At 31.5% G+C, this 20,884-nt stretch overlaps 1 protein-coding gene and 1 pseudogene across 6 annotated transcripts; one reads left to right on the top strand and one right to left on the bottom strand.

The window, feature by feature from the left end:
- Positions 1–5,026: 5,026 nt before the first annotated feature.
- On the bottom strand, positions 5,027–7,154 carry LOC112489316 (probable pectin methylesterase CGR3; annotated as a pseudogene).
- A 4,427-nt stretch (positions 7,155–11,581) lies between these two features.
- LOC107411324 (pentatricopeptide repeat-containing protein At2g27800, mitochondrial) lies at positions 11,582–19,087 on the top strand. Of its 6 annotated transcripts, none has more exons than XM_016018890.4 (6): positions 11,582–12,154; positions 13,971–14,079; positions 14,165–14,261; positions 15,295–16,751; positions 17,140–17,238; positions 17,452–19,087. In XM_016018890.4, the coding sequence occupies exons 4-5, from the start codon at positions 15,424–15,426 to the stop codon at positions 17,141–17,143; spliced, it is 1,332 nt and encodes a 443-aa protein (XP_015874376.1). In that variant the 5' UTR covers positions 11,582–12,154; positions 13,971–14,079; positions 14,165–14,261; positions 15,295–15,423; the 3' UTR covers positions 17,144–17,238; positions 17,452–19,087. The 6 variants fall into 6 exon arrangements, with proteins under 6 accessions (XP_015874376.1, XP_048324319.1, XP_015874374.1 ...); XM_016018888.4 differs by lacking the exon at positions 11,582–12,154 and adding an exon at positions 13,497–13,835; XM_048468362.2 differs by lacking the exon at positions 14,165–14,261.
- Positions 19,088–20,884: the final 1,797 nt, after the last annotated feature.

Genomic DNA, 20,884 nt, shown 5'->3' with positions numbered 1-20,884 from the left:
CCCTCGGTAATCCACTTTGTTTGTAATTTTCTCATTTTTTCCAAATCTTTTGTGGATTTTTTTGTCAAAATCATTAATAAAGTTATATTTAGCATGTTCTTGGTAGAAACACACATTATTGAGGGCCACCAATACAATATTCTTGCCATATCATTATTTTCTTGTTGACAACAAACCATCAAATATACCATATATGTAAAAGGCTAAAATATAAATATAAATATTTGGACAAACTTATGTATATATGGTATAAATATAAATACTACCAACAACACAGTGGCCAAAAAAATATATAATGATAACAAACTCTTATTGATTCGAATTTAAAAGACACATGACAAAAACATTACAAGTTATCATTAACAAAATTCGAATACAATTTTGTATCATACTCAATCTATGTAGTATGCAATTAGAATGATTGTTAAGCTATTCTTTCCGTTGCATTATTCTTAAGGGTTTTCTATGAAGGGAGTTGCATATTGTCATAGCGGATGAGAGACTTAAGTACAAATTAAATGGGAAGACAAAATAACATGTTAAGAGCTAATTATGTGTCATGGCATATCTTTGAACAAATTGAATGGGAAGACACAATAACTGTGATTTTTCTTTGTCTTCGAAGGCCAAAATGATGTCGTTTAAGACTGACCCTAGTAGTAATGTTATTCGGTTCCTGTTTGTATCATACTCGATCTATGAAGATGTAGAATAAAATTTATTAGATAAAATAAACTGGAAGTCCACAATTAGAGCTCCAACCTTATAAGGACATTCTCCAACCTTATACCAAAACTCCTGTCCTCATAGTAACGAGTCTGAAACAAGAAATTTGAAGTCCACAATTAAAGCTCCAATGAAACAAGAAATTTGAAGTCCACAATTTGTAGTGGTACATTTTGAGCATGTGGTCTGAAACTAATTAAATGGGGTCCTGTTCGATGTGTAAAATGAATTAAACAGGGGAAAAGAAGAAGAAGGAAAACTTACTATAGCCTTGAAATCAAAACACAAATAATAGAGGAAAGAAGTAGTAAAACACACTTGCCTTCATGAACATTAAGGTAAGACCCAATTCCATTTGGGCCTGTAACATGCCGATAATCAAGACCATTTTTCCATAGTGGAACTCGAGCAAGAATGTCTAGGGCATTCCCTATAGGAAAATGAACATGTACCTTCCTATCACAAACTTACAAAAATATGGTCAATACATTTCACCTAAAATGAAATACATTATTTGAAAAAGAAAATAAAATACCATTGGTTCCATTAGGAAATCGAGCATTCCCAAGTGCAATATGACCCTTGAGGACCTGCAAAATGAAGCAAACAAAATTACTTTGCAATACTTGAAAAAAAATATAATAATAATAATGACAATATGAAGGAAAAAAAAAATAGATTAGCACTTACTGCAGTATAGCATGGTTTCTCATGTTCTGATGGTTTTCCAAAATGAACTGTCCTTCTTATATCAGTTGTTCGATGTAAATACTGCATAAATGCCCGTAAAGATAACCACTTATAAGTTAAAAATGTATCAATAGAAAACATAGTCTATCTAGCTAAAATATTTAATAAAAATAAGTGCATGAATGTAGTTTGTAATTTTTACATAATCGTTACCAGTCAAGTACATATAATAGTTAATTATAGCTAACAAGCCTTTGCTCCTGAGTCAAAAAGATATATGCTGTCTGGATTAAACTCAGCACAAGTTTCTGCTTGTGACGCATAATGGATGATTGCAGCATTTGGACCAACCAACGAAATAGTAGGAAAACTTAAGCCTCTAAAATGCTGCAGATATAACAGAAAAGAATATCCCTATCATGACAAATTTTGTAAGAAAAACATATTCCTCTAGTGTATTACATAATTCAAATTTCAGTTGCTAATTAAAGCAAAGCCCTGAAATGTAATGTATAATTAAATTATCTTCACTTTTCAAAGGATTTTTTATCAGACCCATGCTATGCTAACTAGAAAATCTATCAAAATTATCATTATTTGGTCCATAAGATAAGAAACAAACATAAAACTGTTTTGAGGAATGGTACCCCAACATTTTCAACTATATCACTTTTTAAGAAGAACATTTAAAAGTGGTTGATAAAGTATGAATTAACATATCCATGTCAAAGTTCATTTAAAAGTGGAATACCCTTTATTTCTCTTCATATGTTGCATGAAACACACATTAGGGGACTTGTGGGAGTCAAAAAATTTGTCAACTGTAATTACCAAAAGGCCTTCGATAATTACCGATGAAACCTTTGGTAATTTTTCCAGCAAGGGCAATTTGATTAACGATGGTTTCATCGGTAATTACCGAAGGTCCTATGGTAATCAAATTTTTTTTGGCAATTTTAGAATTTTTTTTAAACTTTATGGGGATTTTGCTATTTAGGATCATTGATGAATGTATATTTTGCATGTTGTTGCACGAAACACACATTAGGGGACTTGTGGGAGTCAAAAAATTTGTCAACTGTAATTACTGAAGGGTCTTCGGTAATTACCAATGAAATCTTCGTTAAGTTTTCCAACAAGGGCAATTTGATTACTGATGGTTTCATCGGGCAATTTGATTACCGATGGTTTCATCTGTAATTACCGAAAACCCTATAGTAATCAAATTCTTTTGGCAATTTTAGAACTTTTTTTGAACTTTATGGGGATTTTTCTGTTTAGGATCATTGACGAATGTATATTTTGCATGTTGTTGTACGAAACACACATTAGGGGACTTGTGGTAGTCAAAAAATTTGTCAATTGTAATTATCGAAGGGCCTTCGGTAATTACCGATGAAACCTTCGGTAATTTTTCCAGCAAGGGCAATTTGATTACCAATGATTTCATCAGTAATTACCGAAGGCCTTACGGTAATAATTTTTTTTTTGGCAATTTTAGAACTTTTTCCAAATTTTATGGGGATTTTGCTGTTTAGGATCATTGATGAATGTATATTTTGCATGTTGTTACACAAAACACACATTAGGGGACTTGTGGGAGTCAAAAAATTTATCAATTGTAATTACTGAAGGGCCTTCGGTAATTATCGATGAAACCTTCTGTAATTTTTCCAGCAAAGGCAATTTGATTACCAATGGTTTCATCGGTAATTATCGAAGGCCCTACGGTAATCAAATTTTTTTGGCAATTTTAGAACTTTTTCCGAACTTTATGGGGATTTGCTATTTAGGATCATTGATGAATGTATATTTTGCATGTTGTTGCACGAAACACACATTAAGGGATTTGTGGGAGTCAAAAAATTTATCAACTGTAATAACCGAAGGGCCTTTGGTAATTACTGATGAAAACTTTGGTAATTCTTCTAGCAAGGGCAATTTGATTACCGATGGTTTCATCGGTAATTACCGAAGGCCCTACGGTAATCAAATTTTTTTGGTAATTTTAGAACTTTTTCCGAACTTTATAGGGATTTTGCTATTTAGGATCATTGATGAATGTATATTTTGCATGTTGTTGCACAAAACACACATTAGGGGACTTGTGGGAGTCAAAAAATTTGTCAACTGTAATTACCGAAGGGCCTTCGGTAATTATCGATGAAACCGTCGGCATCGGTAATTACCGATGCACCATCCGTATTGATTTTTTTTAAAAATGTTTTCACTTCTTAAGGTCTGTTTCTCTCTTATTTGGTTTCGGATAAACACTATTTAAATGTTTTCACTTCTTAATGTCTTTTTTTCTTTAATTTTGTCAACGGTTATCATTAATAAAGCTAGATTTAACACGTTCTTGGTGGAAATACACACTATCGAAGCTATCGGATGGAATTGTGGTGATTCTTTTGTGACGGTGGACAAATGTCAATTACCGACGATGCATCGGTAATTACCGTTGGGCATTAATAGCATCCTTGTAACAGTAAGAAACTTACAAAATACTGAACACAAAATGATATTTTACTAACACAATACGATAGATGACTTATAAAAAGGAGAAATTCAAATCTAAAAGAGATTGGAAGAAGCTTTCAAGCTGGGAATATTCTCCAATCTAAAACTAACTAAATTTTAATGCATACTATTAAAACAAGTTCAAATGATCCCAGGAATTTTAATCTTTCATCTATATGATTAAATTTGGGGCTTTGAGATTTTATATCATAACAGCATATGGTTATATAGATGGGGTCTATTTAAGCATTAAAAGTGCCTTTTTTTTTTTTTAATGATGAATTAAAAAGATATCTCCTGCTAGATACTATTTGTACTATAGGCACTATATCAATGGTCCCATATGCCACATGGCCATTACAGAGGTATAGGACCTTACGAGACGATAAAAAGGTAAATCAAAACATAGCATAGTTGAATCGGCTTTTTTCTGCTGTGCTGGTGGTAAAAGTGGCTTGTCCAAACGAAGGGTAGGAACAAATATAGCAGATAGTTATGAAACATAAGTACGTTAATAGACAAACCTGCCCTTGTCATCCAAGCCCAATAAATTATCTCCAACTGGCCCCTACAACAAATTACAATTGGATTTTGTTACGTTTGAAGGAGAATGACTGTCTACACAAGGAGCAGAGCTTGTTTAGATCTTTATAGAAACTTAGTAATGCCAAAAAAAAAAAAAAAAAAAAGGCAAAGAACAGAGGTCCCACCTTAATTAAGCAGATGTTGGAGGACAAAGAACCATTTCTGTTCCATGCCACAACTAAGCAAAAGTCCTTGTATCAAATTAAAATTATTTTGTTATGGAAAGGCTAAAGAATGAAGATGATAAAAGCAAGCATCATAGAGATATAACGATTGAGAGACACTAATTTTCATTTTCATTCTTTTTGTTCCATAATAGAGAACAAAATAAGTAAAAGAGTACTTACCAACATGTATAATATATATACATTCTTGTATGGTTCGCATTTTTTTTTTCCCTCTCTGCAATCTCACAGGTTTAGAAAAATTACCTCTTCAAGTACCTTCTAACCTAAATTACCTCTTCAAGTACCTTCTAACCTAAATTACCTCTCCAGAAAAATTACCTCTTCAAGTACCTTCTAACCTATATATTAACACTTCTTCATTCACTTAAGATATAGTCCCTTCCAAAAAAAGCAAAAATTTAACAGCTGGTTTTTATTTCCTTCTAGTGTCTCTATATGCTCTCTCCCCTTTCAGATTAAGAATGGATGCAATATTAAATTTGTTTCACAACTTGAGAAACCAAGCGGATACTGAGAGTACCAAAGTATCTGTGTATGTAACAATCAGCGTACTCAGATAACAATATAGGACCCTTCTGAACACATACCACACTCATTCTTGCTTTAACTTTAAAATAATAACTTAAATAAAATAATACAATTCATATTCTTGTGAACAATACAACTGAGGGGAAAGATTGATAGTCTCCTACAGAAAAAATCGTCTGAGATGAATTATCAAAAATAGCACCTCCAAGTGCTTCAAGAGTGATAAAAAAATTTTAAAAAAAAAATTCAAAAAAAAAATTCAAAATGTTAATGGAATGGCATAAGGTAAAAAATTTGGCATTTTGAGACATGACATCTTTGTCGCTGCATGCTCAAACTTCTTGATAGTAGCTTCATTCTCCTCCAAGCTAGTCTGAACAAAATACTTGACCCACCAGGATGAACTCCTCATCTTAGCCTTCAAAAAGGAAAATAAAAATAAAAATGCCAGTGTGTCGGTTATTTAGAAAATTAAATTGTTTATAAGATGATATTCAGACTAAAGCAGCCACGAGACACAGGAATATCTGCAGCACAACAATATGAGCTGAAATATTAAGATAAACCAGCCTTTCAAATGAAAAACTTTCATTCCTAAAGCAAAAAAGGTTGTTTTTTTTCTTCTATAAGCTTTTTAAATTCCTTATATTTTCTTTGATTCCTAACCTCTCCATCCAATCTCACCATCTCAAGCAAAGGAAGATTATCATGAAAATGATCAATAACAAAATGTTAGCAGTTAATGTAATAGCTTATCACAATGAATTAAACAACTTTTGAAATAAAAGAAAAGCATATGAAAAATAAGTTTCAAATGCAGATATTCTTACCACCCTTCCATATTTGGATTATGAAACTTTAGCTTTCCGATGACCAGGAGAGCCTGAATGGACATTTCAAAAGATGTCACTAGAAAACAATCATATACTTTTCATCCCAATATAGAAGTTTTACTACCATAAGTATCAAGCAAAGATTACTTTGAAGTTTGAACATCATAAAAGAGCAGTTTTCTCAAAGAACTGATATCATTAAAATACTATGACTGTCCAGTACATTCAAACACAACAAGGAAAATCAAAATTTGCTGTCAAATAGAAATGTGAATATCAGAGAAACTTCTTTTAATTTATTAAATGTTTAAAGCATCTCATAATATTACAACATAATTTATAAGAAAATTTTAAAAACATCCTACCACCTTTTGCTTTCGTTGGCATGTGGGAAGGCATTAAGGAAAAAATCTTAAAGCATTCTAATTTAATAATTGTGAAACTTGGGATTAAGAAAAATGCACCAAGATTGGAAGATAACATCATAATCTCATATAAAATTTGGTTTTCATGGTCTTCACTAGAAGATACTTATGTGCCAATTATCCATATATCTTATGTTCAGGAAGCACAGATTGCCAATTAATACAAAAAAAAACCAGTTAGTAGAGACTCAGAATAAAGAGAGCATAAAGAGCAGCAACAGATAACCACATAGACATGCAATTAACAAACAAAATACAGGGTAAAGCCTCTGTACTTTCACAAAATCTATTTAACAGTTGTACGATCTTTTCACCTGTAAAGATCACAAGCCCATCAATAGATACCCTTGCCAGATCTGGGAGGGTCTTGTTAAGGTACCTAGGAGACAAATATTCCAATGCATCTGAAACAATTACAAGAGAAAATGATTTTGGCCTGTATGGAAGTGGAAACTTGATGTCACAAGAGCTTTGCAGTTTCTATCAGCATCCTCGATGTCATATGGTTCTACACCGGAGGCTTCAGTTTCTTTCTCCTTTAGCAATTTAGAAACCACTGAACAAGTATCAGGGCCAACATGCAGAATTTTGTGCATGCTGTCACCATATGCTTTTGCTAGAATGGGAATTGCTCTTTGGACCTCCACCGTGCATAAAAATCACCTGGAAATAAAAGGAAGTTAAAATCCTCAAGAGAGGTGACACCATGGAAAGTTAAGCTCTTTTTCAGAAGGAACAATTTCAACTTAATCTACCATGAACTTTTATATAACTTTGCAATTGGGTTGGCACTTCTACAATGTTCAAACAAGCGAGCAGCAAATATGCATTTTAAAGTTAGTTACTCAATAGTGAAATACATTATGAATTGATTGATCATAGGCTACATTGTTCATGGAAAATATGGTTTAAGCATGGTCGAAGCCTTACTACAGAGGAATAGCTAAAGGAAAGCTCTGGGGAAAAAATATCATCCGAGACTAAATCATCAAATACATAGTTATGCATCCATAATCACTCCAGCTTTGATTTCAAAATCCAAAATTCATGAATAAATTCCAAGTAACACAAAATATGCAGCAACCAACATACGAAAATGTCAAACAAACAAGAAAAAAGACCCAAAAAAAAAAATATATTTACCTTCAACCTTGCCAACATCCTCCCTAATGTTGACAAATCCACCTGTCATATTAAAGCTGAATTGCAGTCAAGGATAGCGAGTATAACAAAAATATCCCGCAAAGTAGTTCTCAGCCAAAACGTGATTGATAAACAGCCTCCCTAATGTTGACAAATCCACCTGTCATATTAAAGCCGAATTGCAGTCAAGCATAGCGAGTATAACAAAAATATCCCGCAAAGTAGTTCTCAGCCAAAACGTGATTGATAAACAAATTGTAAGAAGTCTATCACGTATAGTATAGAAGCCAGTTACTAAGGCGACAAAAGGAAAATGATAAAACCCATTCGTTATTAAACCAACATGTATGTTATTTCTTAATTCTTACAGACAATAACAAATTGATCATAAATTTTATGATATGATTACAGGGTTTAGATAATGAAAATTTGTGGTAGTCTATAACAAAAACTAGGAAATACACGATCAGACAATCATTTCCAGAGAAGTTCATATTCCTAAAGTGCGGAATTATAAGATGCCATTATCAAAATCAGCTCTTTATGTGTGTTTTGCTTGCACGTACGTGTGATAAGTTAACATAGATAGTAACAAGGTAAAAACATCTATACTAGGATACGAATCAGTATCTTAAGACAGTGTATTTTATGACAGTTGTACTGTCAAATATGGCATAGAAAAGGCTCAGAATTTATAACATACCCATTCAATTGAACAAGCGGAATAGTGACAACACGAATTTGATTTTTGGAAGTGCAACGAAAGCCCATGAAACAGCTCCTACAAAAGGCTCAGTCGGTATCAATCTCAATTTGACCCAAAGTTCCCCATCAATGTCAAAATCTCGAACACCAATTGGCACCACAATTGGTATAATGCCATACTTTAATGATAGCATTAAAAACATACAGACACCTCCATTATAACGGAGATCGATTTGATACCTGGATGAAATCAAAGGAAATATCTGCAGTTAGTTAAAATATTTAGCATACAAATTTCAAAAAAAATAATTAAATATCTAGAGTATCCATAAATTAAAAAAAAAAAATGTAACCCTAATTTCGATTCCAACTTATACTAAAATTAATTAGGAAAAAAAAAAACACTCACAAATGTTTTAGAAAAAAACCCAGAAACCAATCAAATCGAAAAATCAAAGGAAAAATAAAGCAAACAGATCAGGCGTTTTATCAGAGAGGCCAAGCAAAATAGCAAACTTGGGCATTTGCTCCTACCATGAAGCACCGCCCTTGAATTTCATATACAAATCCACGTCCTCCTTCTTCACAATACCCTAATTTCGAATTCCAAAATGGAATTTTGACCATTAAAGAGATGAATGAGGCTGTTTGGCAAAAGAGCAACTAAGTGAAGAAATCTTGATGAATGAGAAGAGATAAGCCAATTTTGGAAGAAAGGTGATAAAGGAGAAGAGAAAAGTCGGATGACGAAAAGATAAAAAAAAATTAAAAAAATTAAAAAAATAAAAATATTTAATTTAGATATAAAAATATTTTAAAATTATTAAAAAAAAAATACTAAATAAAAAAATAAAAATCGTTAAACTCATTCCTAAGAAAGCATTGGGCCAAATTCCCCTCATCTTAATTAGCAGATACGAAAATAAAGGACAATGAAATTGACAGATAATTAAAAGGACGATGGATAGCATGTATGTGAACAATTCCAACCTACAGAAAATTGAAGAGATAAGAAATTGAACAGTTGACACAAAGTGATGTGACAAAGAAGGAAGAGAAGGTTAGTAGAGTTACTGAAATTCTATCATGATTCAAGACAATGAAAAAAGGAAGCAAGGGTTTTTGATAGTCTAAATAAGTACATAATTAAACCTGTTGAAAGCAGCCAACGCTTAATACCAATTTCGAAGAAAATCCTTCACAAATCTCAGCCTCTGCTATCTCTCTCTCTCTCTCTCTCAACCCCAAAACCAAGTCGGCGAGAGAGACTCCCTTGCATTTTTCTTCGTATCATCCTTTTCTCTACTCGACGTATAAATCTCTAATCTTCTCTTTGTGTTCTTCATTATGCATGCTGTTTGTTTCCCTTTCTTTTCTGTTCTTTTTAATTTTTTTTAATTTTTGGTTTTGTTATCTGTGGAGAAATAATAATTCTGGGCTTGCAATACTCTGAATTTCTCTCCTTTTCGTTTTTCTACTTGAAATTTGAATGTTAGATTGTTTTTTTCTCCCCATTGAAAGAAACTGATGAACTGGGTTTTGTTCTGTTTGAGCTGTATATGATTAGATCTGACTATTATGTTTGGATAATGGGTTTTACTTTGTAAAAATGATAAAGAACTCGTTTATTTGGATGTGTTATTGTTGGATGGGCTCTATATGTTCTCAGATCTTGGAAAGTGCTTTTCGGAAATGAAAAATCTGAGCGGTGTTTTTCTGCAAATTGTTGTTATTCTATAAAACAAGTCATGCAAGTGTCGAATGTTTCTTCCTCTTGTTTTTTATTTTAATGTTTAAGAAAGTCAAATTTGTTCATTATATTTTTGTTTTAGAATTTTACACTGACTGCTATAAAACAAAATATTGACAGTCTGATATTAAATAAATGGATCAAGAAATTAAATAAATAATATTATTTACCAGTAATAAACATTCTAAAAAGTGAATTTGTTATATCATAAAAAAGTTTATGCGACCGGCATTAAGTTCAAATCTACTAATACAATACTCTCCCATCCTTACTTCGCTCCACCGCGCGTTCATTTTAATTTTGTAGGCATGTAAAAAATTTCCTTATCAAAAAATGGCAAATGGTACAATTCTAGTAACAGAAAGAGCACAACCATGTGCCGGCTTGCATGTTATTATGTTTGATTTTCTTTTATATTTTCTTTTTGAATTTCTGCTTATGATTTTTTCAATAATGAAGGACAACTTGGAACGTGAACGTGAACGTGATTCCTTTTACATATGTGTATATACGGTCACATTGGCATCTACTCCTGTACTTGTGTTTTACTTTTGTTTCCTGTACTTGTGTTTTACTTTTGTTTCTTTGATTGTTGATGGAAAAATGGTAAATTGCTAATCTATGGCTATTTGTATAATGTCATTCGGTTTGTGGTTTTTCTTTGTTATGAGCTTGTTTGATTTAATATGTGATGTTCTTGGAGAAAACAATTGAAGATGGATCAATATTGGAAAAAATATATATTTTTTAAAAAATTGCTTGGGCCTGTTTTGGAGTTTTCAAAAACAATTTTTATGAATCATTTTCGTAAAATAAAAAGGGTAAATTCAATTTCAAATTTTTTAAATTCAGCAGTATATTTTAAATTTTTTTTTTGGGTAAATATATTTAAAAGTATTTTATGTGAATGAAAATGACAAAATTATATTTTGTAAATATAAATATGATATATATATATATACAGTCCGTTTATGGTGCGGACGGACCACAATATTGGTGACGGTTTTTCATAGTACTAGTGACGATTTTTTAAGAAACCGTCGTTAATACTATAAAAAACCGTCACTAATACTGCGGTTCTCATGCGGACCGTCCTCATCATAAAATTTTCATATATATATATATATATATATATATATATATATATATATTAAATATGGTATATATGTATATAAAATAAATATTTTATATTTAAAATAATAAATATTATCTAGATTTGATAAATATAGATAATAACTTCAAAAATAAAGGCAAATCTACTGTTCTTCAATGGCAAGGTTTACTATTTTTGTGATGAAAAATTTGATAAATTAAGTTCCAGTAAAAGAGGGAAAAGAAGAGCCTAAAAGACAAGAAAGATATGTAGTTTACTTGTTCTGATGGTAAATTTGTTGTTTAAAATAATCCAATAGGAATAAATTTTTATGTTTGAAATAGTCACACCTCTCCAAGAAAGAAAGAAAGAAGAGAAAAGAAAAAGAAAAAAGCAAAAAGAAAAGAAAAGAAAAAACAAAATTTATGCATTGGGCTCGGTCGTTTGGTTTAGGTGAGCCTATGGTTTTCTTTTATGGGCCTATGTTTTAAGTTTAGTGTAAGAAACGGGCCCTACATTTTCAACAGCCGACCGACAATTACTTTTGCAATGTTTAAACCTTTAAACTACCAAAAGCCCACGCCACCTCGCTTCAACTGAAACAGTGAACTCGTTAAAACCCCAAGGTCAATATCGTCAATTTGAGTCCTTCCTCTTCCTTCCTTCAGATCCTCGAAATCGTTTAAACGTCGCCGTCATGCTCTCTGCTTTATCGATTCAACCTAGAGAGAGAGAGTTTGTGTGAACTTGAACTGAGTGAGATATAGAAGAAAGATCGTTTTCTTCTTCCCTTCTACTGAAACCCTAATTGTTTGGGAGCATTTGGGTTCTTCATTTTGGTTTTCTGGGAATTCTAAGAAATTTTGAAGATGAGAGGAAATTGGTCGGGGCTTCGCTTGTGGGGCTCCAAGACCACCTGAGGCTGGCTTGAAGGACTCTACTGTACCTCCATTATCGTCTCTCACTCTGTAATTTCTCTTGGATTTTTTATGTGTTTTTTTTTTTTTGCTAATTGTTTTAAAATTCGGGGTCAATTGTTTGATTTGTATGCAAAATGTTAGTGTTTTCTTGGGCTTGGATTTGCGGTTTTGGTTGTTAGAATAGTGTCTTGGCAATTTTGTCTCGGTTAGATTTGATGGCAATTTAATCTTTTTTTTTTTTTTTTTGCTTATTTTAATTTTTGGATCTAGTGTTGAATGAAATTAGTTTCTGCTTAGGCTCTGTTCATTTTGGTAGGAAAATTTCCAAAATATGAGGAGTTGGTTGTTTTAAAAATAAAACTTTTTTATGGAGATATTCCCTTTCTGAGGAAACAAAAGTTGTGAAGAAACTTGATGCAGAGAGGCTTTTAAGGAAATTCAAATGGGCCCCTCCAATAAATACAAAAGTCTTCATTTGTTTTTCAACCATTAGATGTGTAAAAAAAAAAAAAAAAAGAAAAACAAAAAAAAAAAGAAAAAATGAAAATGAAAAACATATTCCAAGTTTTCATCTGTTTTTTTTTTTTTTTTTTTTTTTTTTTTTTTTTTTTTAATTTGAAAAATATATTTTAAAAAAGTAAGTCAAAAAGGTTTTAGGTAATTTTAAATGAAAAAACTGTGATAGTTAGAAATTTTTATCCTGCAAGAAGTGCAAAAACCGTATGAAGTTCTAGTGTGGGTGGAAGGAAGGTGATGACATTGGCTGTGACCACACTTAAAAGACCAAACCCATAAATTACGCCGAAAAGCCAAACCGTAGAATTACACTAAGAAGCCCAAACAATACATTTTCTTCGTGGTTGCTTCTATTTACATGACCTAAACTCTTCCTACACATTCTTCTTAGATAAATTTACTAAAAACTCCTTTGACTTTTTTTCCTCTTTATTTATTTATTATTGTTTAATTGTGGCTCTTATTATACTCTCCAATAGAGTAAAGCTGTACGAGTTTTGCAGTGGTTCAAGGTATTCGCTAAAACAATCAATTTTGTTTAAAAAGAAGATGACCCGGAACTTTTTATTTTTGGGTTTCTTCAAACTTCAAATATATATATATATATATATATATATATATAATACATGAAAAAATAAAAAATAAAAATAAATTTCTTTTTTTGTCAATTTATATATTTACTTTTTTTTTTTTAATTGATGAATGAGCCCCAGCAACAAGGACTGAGGTTCCGAGCAAAGGTGAGAATAGGGAGGCGTTCGTGTTTTGTAAAGAGAAAAGAAAAAAAAAAAATTATAAAACTTTAAAAAGAAAATTAAAACAAAACAAGGTTAATAAAGGCTTTTTGGTCATTTCATATTAAATTGGGTGTAAACAGACATCTGGCTCGTGCAAAATGAGCGACTTCTTTTTGCTGAATGTGCAAAAAGAAAGACTATTGCACCATTTTTAATCCATTCCAGCCCATCATCTACACCTCCAATCCTCTGGACCACTGGTATGAAAAAGAAGCAAATAACGGGCGTGGCATGTGACTTAGGACTTAAAGCCAAAACCCTGAAGTGCCCTCGCCGAAACAAAAAAATAACCAGAATGCATAATCGGCGATAGGTCCGAAATCTACAACTGGGGGATTGGTTCTTCCGGTGCGTGAGAACATGGAAGAGCAGGAAGTGGGCATCAGACTGATTGATGCATAATTAGGGGGTTTTATGTAATATCATTTGTCGGTTTTGAATTATGGCTTTTCAGTTTGGATGAGCTTTTATTTCGGATTATTATTATTATTATTGTTATTGTTATTATTATTTTGTTCTTAATTCTAATCCATGTTCTTTGTTTGTTTCAGGTTGATTCCCTGTTTGGAGAGGCTATGCGTTGTTTTCATTGCTTTGTTCTTTGATTTAATTATTATTTCCAGCAGCAGAATCTGCACCATTTGGTAGCTAGTTTGCAAGGTATTAGTTTTTTTTTTTTTTTTTTTTTCGTAGTTTGTTTTATTTTATCTATTTATAATTCATTTCTACTTCTTGTGTAAATTAGACAATGGATGTTGGTACATATGATTCTTAGCTGGAGGAAAGCTGTGCAATTTGTCCTGAATAAATTTTTGGTCATAACGGAAGATGAACTTCTTATGGTTAGTGAATGTAGCCACCTACACTGTTGGTTTACTTGGTCTAACTTCTTAACTTCTGGCTTTTTTCTTTTTGGTATCTACTGGTGGGAATTACTAGGTACAAGCATATTTTGGTTTGCCTTTTTTTTTTTTTTTTTTCAATTGCCATTATTGATTTCTAATTAGGGTATTGATAAGACGATCAAATCTGCTTGAATTTCTATTAAATATTTTGTTTATCGTTAATAACTTATACATATGGAGCATTACTTATTTATTGACTTCAATTATGTTACTAAGATGGAAAATAAAAGTTATATGAATATTTCTTGGTATATATGAATAGATTTTACATAGTTGGCCGTGATTTTTGTGGCCATTGTCATTTTGGGGAATCAAGTGTGTGTGCTACAATTGCATTTTGCTGCACTCCCTTTTATTTTGTGCCTTAGATAAAAATGTTTCCCTGAAAACTTTAATCTATGTTTGAGTGTTAATATCCATGGATTTTGAAATTCATTATATGTTGCCATATTGTCTTGAATAATGCCAGCTTATAATATGTTTATATTTCATTTCTCTCTATAATAGATATGTTTTTAATAATGAATGTGTAACTTTTTATAGTTCTTTATGCTAAATCAGACTAATATGATGTTGATTTTTTCAGCTCCTTTTTCTTCTTTTACTCCCTTGCTTTACTTCTAAATTTGTATTTTCTACTTCAAATTTAGGAATTAGTTTGCAGAATTCTAGGTAATACTTAACTTTTGGATGCACTATTTCTTTCAGAATCACAATTAAATTCTAAAAAATTAATTTTGAGTTTGAGTGATTAAGCTAGTCACTAAAATATAACTTTGTTATGTTACAGGTTCATCTGTTTTCAAATTTGTTGTCTTTTTAAATTTTGCTGCCCCAGTTGTTTGTGATTAAGCATTTATAGGTTTTGGTTTTTTCTTTTACATTGTATTCATAAGTACTATTTTTTCTTTTTTTTTCTTGCTTCTTGCTACATTATATGATAGCCATGAATATGTTTTTCTTCTTGCAGGAAAAGTTGGCATATTTTCCATCTTGTTCAGACCAACATTGCTTCGATGAAAATCGAACTTGCCAAACTTTTGTGCTAGTTCTACTTATTTTAGTTCTATAAGATATAGTTCTGACTAGATTTTGTAGCATGAGTTGTGTTCGTAGATTTTGGTCAAGGGTTGGTTACTCAAACTCAGATCTTACTAATCAATTTAATTATGCATACTCATTTTACCAATATCTGAGTTATCTGAGAAGATTCATTGTATTTTCCTGTAATTTTAATTTAATTGGTAATGGATTGAGGCAAATGCATAATTTGGCTCGAACGGGCACTTACCCAGCTTCACCAACTGCTTCACATGGGCTTTTGTGTGTATATGCACGCTTTTCCTTGTATTCGTTCTACTCAAGCAGGCCTTCTTCAAGGTCTTTTAGGAGGAGAGCACGTAAAAGATTGAAAGCAAATAACGTGCCTAGTCTTGATGAAGCCCAATTTCAAAAGGTGGTCTCCCAACTTCTTCCTAGATTTACTCCTGAAGAACTTTGTAATGTTATAAGTCAGCAGGATGATCCTATTTTGTGTTTAGAGCTGTTCAATTGGGCAACACACCAGCCCAGGTTCAAGCATGATGTTTCCACTTATCATACTACCATAAAAAAGCTTGGCGTTGCTAAAATGTACCAAGAAATGGATGATGTTGTCAACCAAGTGCTTGCTGTCTCTTCTATTGGTTCTGAGGCTCTTTACAATACAATTATTTACTTTTTCACTGAAGCCAGGAAGTTGACTAGAGCAATCAATATATTTAAGCACATGAGAAGCAGTAGGAAGTTGGATTGTAGGCCTTCAATTAGAACCTATAATATTCTTTTTGCTGCATTATTGAGTTGGGGTAGTAATTCTTACATAAACCATATGTATATGGAGACAATTAGGCGCCTGTTTAGACAAATGGTGGATGATGGGATTGAACCTGATATTTTCTCTTTGAATTCTATGATTAAGGGTTATGTGCTTTCCCTCCATGTCAATGATGCACTTAGGATATTCCATCAGATGGGTGTGGTCTATAAGTGCCTTCCTAACTCCTTTTCTTATGATTATCTGATCCATGGGTTGTGTGCCCAAGGCCGGACAAACAATGCAAGGGAGCTGTGCAATGAAATGAAGAATAAAGGGTTTGTTCCTAGTAGTAAATCATACAACTCACTTGTGAATGCTTTGGCTCTCGGTGGAGATGTTGAGGAGGCAATGAAGTATCTATGGGAGATGATTGAGCACCAGAGATCAGCTGATTTCATTACATACAGGACAGTACTGGATGAGATCTGCAGAAGAGGAAGGGTTGGACAGGCAATGAGTCTGCTAAAGGAGTTCCAGGAGAAAGATCTTGTGGATGGGCATACATACAGGAAGCTTCTATATGTGCTTGAAGATGACTTTGGAAGTTCGACAGACCAAAATCGATTCAGGTATTGACTTGCTATTCTATGAATTAGCGCATTTTGTTTTCTTATTTTATAAATATGTGCCAATGCCAATATTATAACTGTGTAAGCTACGCGCCTCTAAAGAGAATGTTTTCATTCTGGCACCAGGTACATTTTCTTGTTAAATTTTTTTCCATCAATTGTAGACTAATGGATCTGGCTAAATTTGGAAAGAGAAGTCAAAATGATAATTTAAATTTTTCTTGATGGGTTGTCTTCTTCAGTTTACTGCTTGTCTAAATAGATTTACATTTTTGACTGAGGATGCACCCCTAAACACCAAAGGCCTCTTTTTGGGGGGTTTAAGTAAAAGTTTTTACATGAGAAGAATCCTAAACTTGCTTCTGTTCTATGTTTTAAATGATTGCAGCTAGGTCCATACTATTATATTACTGGGCTTGAGGTTTGATGATTTGACTCACATCCTTATATTATAAAGCCTATCCCTCATTAAAGGTGTGAGGATCAGGTAACCTAATTTTCTCTTATTAAGATACAAAATGTTACTTTCTTCTTTTAAAAATTTCCTTTCTTTGTTTCTTTTACTTCAGTATCTGGACATAGTAGATTGTAAGAAAAAAAAATCATATCTAACTCTCTTACTATTTTCATTTTGTAAGAAAAAAAAAAAAAAAAAATCATATCTAACTATCTTACTATTTTCATTCTTATGCCTTCTCAGGGTAATGAGTGGGACAATGATCGAGGAACATATTGTAATTCAAGTTAAGGGTCTTCGAATTCCTTCGCAACGTGCATTGATATGGTACTGCAAAGATTTTAATGAGAAGATTTAATAGTCGAGATACTCGGTGTTGATGCTATATGAATTTTACTATGTTGGAGGACTCTTTTTCAGTGGGAAGGAAAATTGGAATCAATGAGGTGTTTCTAGACCCTTTTTAACTTCATGGTTTCAATTATATTTCCTGATCTAGATCTATTTGGTTTTGTGTTGGTGTTGCCACAATCAAATATTCCATTTCTTTGGTCTTCCTTTTCTTCCTTCACTAATAATCTACAAGGTGTTAATCTATAGGCACATCAGTGATCCTTTATCCTTTTTTTTTTCCCTCGATTTGGGTGGGAAAGCAGTGTAGAATTGCTATTGTATTAGGAACTGTGGTGTTTAACTCTGGAACCCCATGGATTTAGTGCCCCAAGCTCGAAATGTAATGAGCAGTATGGTGATCTGTATCAATTTGTTCGTGATCACATGAACTATCTAAATGGACTAGAATGCCTTGTCAAATTATCTAGGTCACCTAGTGTATTGGCTGATGCACATTTTCTTTCCCCTTTTTTTAGGTATATGTTATATTTTATATTTCATATATTAGCCGCTCTATCTGTGGCTATATGATACTTTAATAAGTGGAAGTAAGCAATTAATCCTTGAATTTTAAAATACTACAATATGATTGTTAACATTGCATTATGTTTTGCGGCCTCTTTCCTAGCATCTTCAACAATAGTTTCTTTTCACTTTCAACGTATTATCGCTTTGGTTAATTCTTCTTTTATTTGAGCTGTTGAAGACAGACTTAGAATTCTGCACAATAAAGAAATAATCTAGGCTGTGATTTTATAAAATACCATGGTGATTCATGCGGTGCAAATTTCTATTCATTTGTATATTTTATTGTATTTCAAATTATCATTTTTATCATTCATTATGGTATTATATAACTTTCATTTCTTTCATTTTTTTTTTTCTCCTTATATTTTTTTTATATGCTTGGTTGAAATGATTTCTGTAATCTAATTTCTAATTGCCTCATTCCTATGCGGATCCATAGAAATTAAATCCAATCTTAAATTTTAATGATGCAATAAATCAGAAGTGAGTGTTTCCTCCATTATTGCTTAATGGAATTCCTTTTAGGGGCAGCCTCGAGGATGCCTATTCTTCTGTCTTAATGCACTTGTTGATGAATACAAAATCCATTGTCCCTCAAATATTTTTCTCCTGAAGAACTGCACCTGGTGGGATCTTTGGTGGAACTCTTTGTCTGTCAGAACTCTGATGTTAGAAGTTTATCATCAGAGCCAAAATCCCATTGTCGGTTCGATGTCTGAAGCCATTTATTCAACCTCCACTGCTAAAGATAACTTTGTTATTCATTCTTTTTCTGAGAAAGTAGTCTCTGAGATGGCCAAACAAGACAAAGTCTATTCTCTTTGCATAAAAGTAATTAATCTAGGAAAGTGCTGGTTAACCTTTTATTGTGGACGCTGCACTCTATGTACAAAATGACAAAAGGTTTCTTTGCCATGGAAGTTTGCTATTAGTCATAGATAATTTTTTATTTGTTGCTGATGGCATTGTGCATTACAGCATTTTGAAGATAGCATTTTGGATGATGAAAAGGAAGCTGTTTCTTCCAATAACATATAGAGTATTTTATTTAAAATATTTTAAATTCGACAACTTTATTTGCCCCAAAATTAGAATTATGCAAGCCTACAGAATTTAGGCACTAAGGGAGGTTGAAATCTATTTTATTTTGTTTTCGTTTATGTCTTAAGTTTTTTTTTTTTCTTTTTTTGGGTATTGTTACAAACCCAATAATTGTGGCATATTAAAATTGATTTAATTTTGTTAGTTTTATAACATTGTGATGAAATCCGTCGTGTATTTGTAATAAAACATACATAAAAATCTAATAAAAATAGTAAATATTGGATTAGCAAGACAATGTTATGAAGGGATTCTATTTTTAAAATTTTGTAAATATCTTATTTATCTCGACTAAATTCCGAAAGTGATGTTTTTTCTTTCTTTCTCAAATAACATGTGTCTAAAAAAATATATATATATATATATATATATATATATATATATCAATAAATAAGAAAAATAAACATTTTACTTGTTTCTATGGTGATGTCCTAAGGATAATATCACTATTTCCTCTCATAAAAATCAAGAGTTTTAAATCCACACTCTTAAAATATAATAGAAATAATAATGATAATAAACATCTGATTTTATGAATTCAGTCTAATTATAAAATTGGTTGGCATTCCCTGTTGTTTTTCTTATACTCTTTTTCTTACTGTAAGTAGTTGTCTATACTTGTTTATTCAAATACGTAACCATTAATAGAATACATCAATCATTTTGAAACCTTAAATATATTAAAGATTTCATATTATATACCAAATTTATTTACAAAATAACATGGTATATGATGAAACAATATTTAATTAACTTTTACTAAATTTTATTTGTCCATTTAAATGTTTATTTATTTATAATAGTTTTTTTCAATTACTTATTTAGGCTGAGTAATGGTTATGGGCTCAAATAACTCAATAATGAAAAAAATAAAAATAATATATTTACTAATACTAAGCATGTGACAAATGATGTAGCTATCAATGGTTGGAAAGAAATAAAAACCACAAAATAAATCAATTAAAACTTACTATATTATTTGTATGTCATTTGTCATTTAAATTTGGTAAATAATTCTGCTTATTTTGTAAATAGTTTGGTGCCCTCAAGTAACAAAACTATTCCCCGCCTTCAAAAAAAAAAAAAAAAAAAGTAGCAACACTACCTTAAATAAGCATTATTAAGTTATGATTTAAAAGTATAACATTTTGTCACATATACCACCTATTTTGATATTTTTACAAATTTTATTGTTGAAAAAAATAATAACATACGAAAATTTGGATCAATTATTGGTACAAGGACACCATTTACAATTTGTTTCTTTTCAAATGTATGGGATTTTCATTTTTAAAAATAAGTGTTTAAAGTGATAAAAAAAAAAAACCATTTCAATCTAATATGATAGCATATATAAGATCCATATCTTTACATTTATAAACAAATTAATAAACACTGTATATTGGTAGAAGATTATTATCATAGTGCACCATTATTGAGATAAAGACAACCAATAAAAAGAACATTATTTTTCTTTTTTCTTTTTTTCTTTTTTTTTAATTAGAGTTCTTATATACAATGGATGCTCAAGATGAAAAACTAATAATAATAATAATAAACAAAAAAGATAACCAAAAAAAAAAAAAAAAAATGAATACGAACAAAAGAGCACCGGAAAAAAAAAAATTTCGACCGGAAGGGTATTTTGGTCATT

The sequence above is a fragment of the Ziziphus jujuba genome, chromosome 10 (genome assembly GCF_031755915.1).
Source record: "Ziziphus jujuba cultivar Dongzao chromosome 10, ASM3175591v1".
Taxonomy (NCBI): domain Eukaryota; kingdom Viridiplantae; phylum Streptophyta; class Magnoliopsida; order Rosales; family Rhamnaceae; genus Ziziphus; species Ziziphus jujuba.
Note: the sequence above shows the minus strand (reverse complement) of the source record. Positions and strands in the feature narration are given on the sequence as shown.

Excerpts from the sequence above, each read along its gene's own strand:
- LOC107411324 (XM_048468362.2), top strand. The coding sequence starts at position 15,424 with ATGAGTTGTGTTCGTAGATTTTGGTCAAGGGTTGGTTACTCAAACTCA.